The following is a 4,027-nucleotide window of genomic DNA, read 5'->3' as shown; positions in this document are numbered from 1 at the left end:
TAAGAAAGTACAAATGATTTCATTTTCCAGGAAACCTGACAGTTGTTCATTGTCTGAGAGCCTAATTTCAAAAGCCAGTAATTTGGCATATTTCCTAATGAGCTAATAACTCTTGATGTTTTCTTCTAGGTTGCTGATTTTGAAAATTTTATTGGATCATTAAATGACCAGGGTTACCTCTTGAAAAAGGGCGCAAAGGTTTACCAGCTTCAAACTATGTGAAAGGACTTTCCAAGTCAGGCCCCATAGAGTTTATTAATAATGAAGATATGCAAAAACAAAACAAAAATCCCCAAAGTTCTCCAGAAAATGATGTCCCAAAAGTATTGTAATAGGAAGGAACTGTTAAGATATGCTCTACTAAGTTAAGAAGGGATAAAGTTATATGCTAATGTTATATATCTCCTCCAAAAGGCTGAAAAGAGCTTTCCTTATTTTACTTTATTTATAGTTATATTTTATAGTTTCACACATGAAATGTCTTATCTGGGTAAGCATTCTAGTAATACGTAAACAAATGAGTGTATGTTCCAATAAGACTTCATTTTTCAACATTAAAGTTTGGTTTCCTAAAAACTTCCTGTCAAGAATAAAATGACACTTGCTTTTTAAAATAATGGTTTAATAGTTATGTACAGTGAGTCTGATGTGGCCCACAATCTGTAGACTCTTGATTAGAAGCAACAGAGATTCAAGCAAAAAAAGATTTTTTTTTTTTTTAAAGAAATGTGGTTAGTTTAGACTTGCAAGAAGTCTGAGAACTTAAATCTGGCCTGAAAAGAGTTACAGACACTTTCCTGCCACACAGGTACCAACTTCTCCTGGCCCACCATTGCTATGCAAAAATGCCCCACCCCCCACCAGAACAACAACAGACAGACTCTTCTTGGGGCTTCCTTAATTAAACTGCTGAATTCAAGAGAACTCTCATTTTGAAATGATGTGAAGAAAAGTCAAGCCTAAGTTACGTGCCTTGTTCATAAGATGTTAAGGAGTTTTCCTGGCTCTTGAGGGAAGCAGGACCAGTAAACACAGAATTTTCTATATTTTGTGGAAGGATTCAAATGGAACTGGGTTGCCAGCCAAACTACACATACAGATACACAGAGACAAATAGATGTGAGCCAATTTTGGAAAATCTAAAACACTACTTTTAGCAAACTAGAAGATGAATGAAAAAATAATTTTTAAAACTGGCAAGATAAAAAAGATAGTGGGTTTATCCTGAATATTTAACCAATGTAAGACAGAAAACATGAATGTGGGATGATTGCCATAGAACACAATATAAAATTAAAACCTTATTTTTCGTGGGTGTGGGTACCAGGGTTGTAAGATCAGGACCTTCCTCTTACTTAGTTGGCACTCTGCCACTTGAGCCATACTTCCAGCCTTGATTTGTGCTGGTTATTTTGCAGATGGAGTCTCACGGACTTTTCTGCTCCAACTGACTTTGACCTTCCATTCTATAGATTTCTGAATAGGATAATAGGTTTGAGTTACTGGTGCCCTGCAAAAACCTGATACTAAAATGAAAGCCAAGTACAGTGGTATAATCCCAGCTACACAAGGGCAGAAGCATGAGGATCGAGAGTTCTGAGCAAGCCTGGACAAAAATCTGCAAGACCCTTTCCCAATACAGAAGGGCTGATGTGGAAAGCTTAGAGCCCATGGGTTCAACCTGTACCCACATCAAATCAAATCGGGGATAAAGTAGATAGTGTAAATACAATGTCTTCAGAATCTAGAGGGTTAAAAAAATCTATAGTTATTAATAGAATTAAAAGCATATGTCAGCCAGGCAATGGTGGCTCGTGCCTGTAATCCTAGCTACTTCGGAGGTTGAGATCTGAGAATTGTGAGAGCCCAAATTCCAAGCTGTGAGATTGGGGATTTGGAAGGTCTCGGAACTCTCAGAACACTGGGAGTTTCCTGGAGAGGTCAATAAGTCCTGGCTTAATGGGAAGTCAGATTTCTATCCTGGGTGTGGGCTAATTTCACCATAAACTGCTTGGGAACCTGGGGGTAGACTAAGGTTTATGCAAATTGTAAGTTGTTTACTGTTTAGCTTTCATTCACAAGATAGGGAAGTCATCTGCCATGTGTACAAAATATTGTCACACGTTGACATACCTTACTTTCTGCATATACTTCCCTATACAAAACCAGTAAAAACCTTGGTTAATGGAACCTTGGGATCTGAAGCTGCAGAAGGCTACAGGTCCCCTGGCACCCCAAACCTCAGTTCCACTGTCCAGTCTCCATTACTGCCTTGCTCCTGGTCACAGCAGGTTAAGGAGCACAAAGGGGCTTGCAACAGAGTTTGATGGTTTAAAGTCCGCAAGAGCAGAACGTACTTGAGGCGAGTATTTCCAATTAGCTACCAAAAGCTAGAAGTAGAGCTGTGGCTCAAGTGGCAGAATGGTAGCCTTGGACAAAAAATGCTTAGGAACAATACTTAGGCCCTGAGTTCAAGCTTCAGGAACAGCAACAAAAACAAAACAAAAAAAAAAAAGAAAAGGCTGGAAGTGAAGCTGTGGTTTGACACTATTAGTAGAAAGCTCAGGGACAATATCAGGCCCTGAGTTCAAGCCTCAGGACTGGCATTTTAGATAGATAATCCAAAAAGTTAACATCAATGAAAACAAAAAGGAATTACACAATTCATCAGTGGTCAAAGAGGAAACAAAGTTCTGGAAAGTCAAATGTTAAGGATATATAAAGTTACATTGGGGAAAGATGACAGAAGTCTAATTTATCAGAAGAAACTGCTCTAGATTTCTGATTCTGTATTTGGTATCCACTAATCACAGGACTAAACAGCCAGAAGTGTAGAAAGCCAACCTGGCCAAAAAGCACACAATCCTCGAAATATAACAGCAGATGATGGCATGGCTCCAGCCGTGTAGTGCTCCCTTACTTAGCAAGCGTGAGGCTCTCGAGTTAAAACTAGTACTGCTAAAAAGAAAAAATAAAGCATATTCAGTTTGACAAAGTTCTGTAATATGCCTGAACACTGATTGTGTACTATTTTGATTTTAGCAAAAACAAGATTTTAACCTTTTAGCCTAAGCTTCATTATCTGTAAAAGTGTAATGGAGCCCATACTAGATTTGGGAGGATTAGATAGGATAATATTTAGTATAATAGGCAAGCTTTCCCAGTAAACTAGTAATTGGTAACGGACATTTTCCATTATTTTGGACATGTGCACTTTCATTTCATGCTCATGAAGAAAAAGGGGGGTGAAATATGGAACTAGAACATTATTTCTGTCAGATACTAATTTAAACTCCCAATGAGCCTACACAGCATAGTGCACAACTCAGTGGACTCTCTGATGACTTTTTTTTTTTTTTAATGAGGATTCTGGGGCTTGAACTCAGGGCCTGGGCTTTGTCCCTGAGCTTTTTTGCTCAAGTCTAGTGCTCTACCACTTGAGCCACAGTTCTGCTTCCAGCCTTGTAGGTAGGTAATTCACAGATTTTCCTGCCCAAGCGGACTTGGAACCATGATCCTCCGATCTCAACCTCTTGCATAGCTAGGATAGCAAACCCTCTCCAACCCCCCCTCCGCGTCCCAGGATTTTAGGCTGTAGACTGAGATGGCTCCCTGATGTTTTTGCTGCAGCGCACATCCCTCCTTGTCCAGGACCACTGGCCGTCGGTCGTGCATAGACAGAGGTTAAAAAAAACAAAACACAAAATACAAAAAGAAACAAAACAAAAATAACACTACTTCTTTTGCAAAGGCATGGACTGTAAATGCCTGAGTCGGCCACCCGGGGGCGCCGGGGAGCAGATCCGCGTTGGTGTCGTAAAAGCGTCGCGAAAACGTCCTTCCTTGGCGGTTCCAGACTTCATGTATAAGAGGAATGTGCTAGGGTCTGGAAATCAGTATGGAGGCCTCAGCCGCCGCGCGTCTCCGCAGTCGCCGGGCCTGCGGGGTGGACCGGCGCGCCGGACGTGCGGTCTGCTGAGCTCCGTGCGGCTTGCGGGCCCGTGGCGCGGGACATGCTGGCCTGGCG

The 4,027-nt window shown here is 41.1% G+C and overlaps 1 protein-coding gene across 1 annotated transcript in view; it reads left to right on the top strand.

Annotated features, from left to right (window-relative positions):
* Positions 1-546, top strand: part of Mcm8 (minichromosome maintenance complex component 8) — a 40,987-nt gene extending 40,441 nt beyond the window's left edge. Inside the window, exon 19 of the mRNA XM_013010636.1 lies at positions 130-546. Coding sequence (XP_012866090.1) covers positions 130-222 — 93 coding nt within the window. The 3' untranslated portion in view covers positions 223-546. The remainder of the gene's footprint in view (positions 1-129) is intronic.
* The last annotated feature ends 3,481 nt before the right edge of the window (positions 547-4,027 follow it).

The sequence above is a fragment of the Dipodomys ordii genome, unplaced genomic scaffold (assembly GCF_000151885.1).
Source record: "Dipodomys ordii isolate 6190 unplaced genomic scaffold, Dord_2.0 Scaffold13, whole genome shotgun sequence".
NCBI classification, from domain to species: Eukaryota; Metazoa; Chordata; class Mammalia; order Rodentia; family Heteromyidae; genus Dipodomys; species Dipodomys ordii.
Note: the sequence above shows the minus strand (reverse complement) of the source record. Positions and strands in the feature narration are given on the sequence as shown.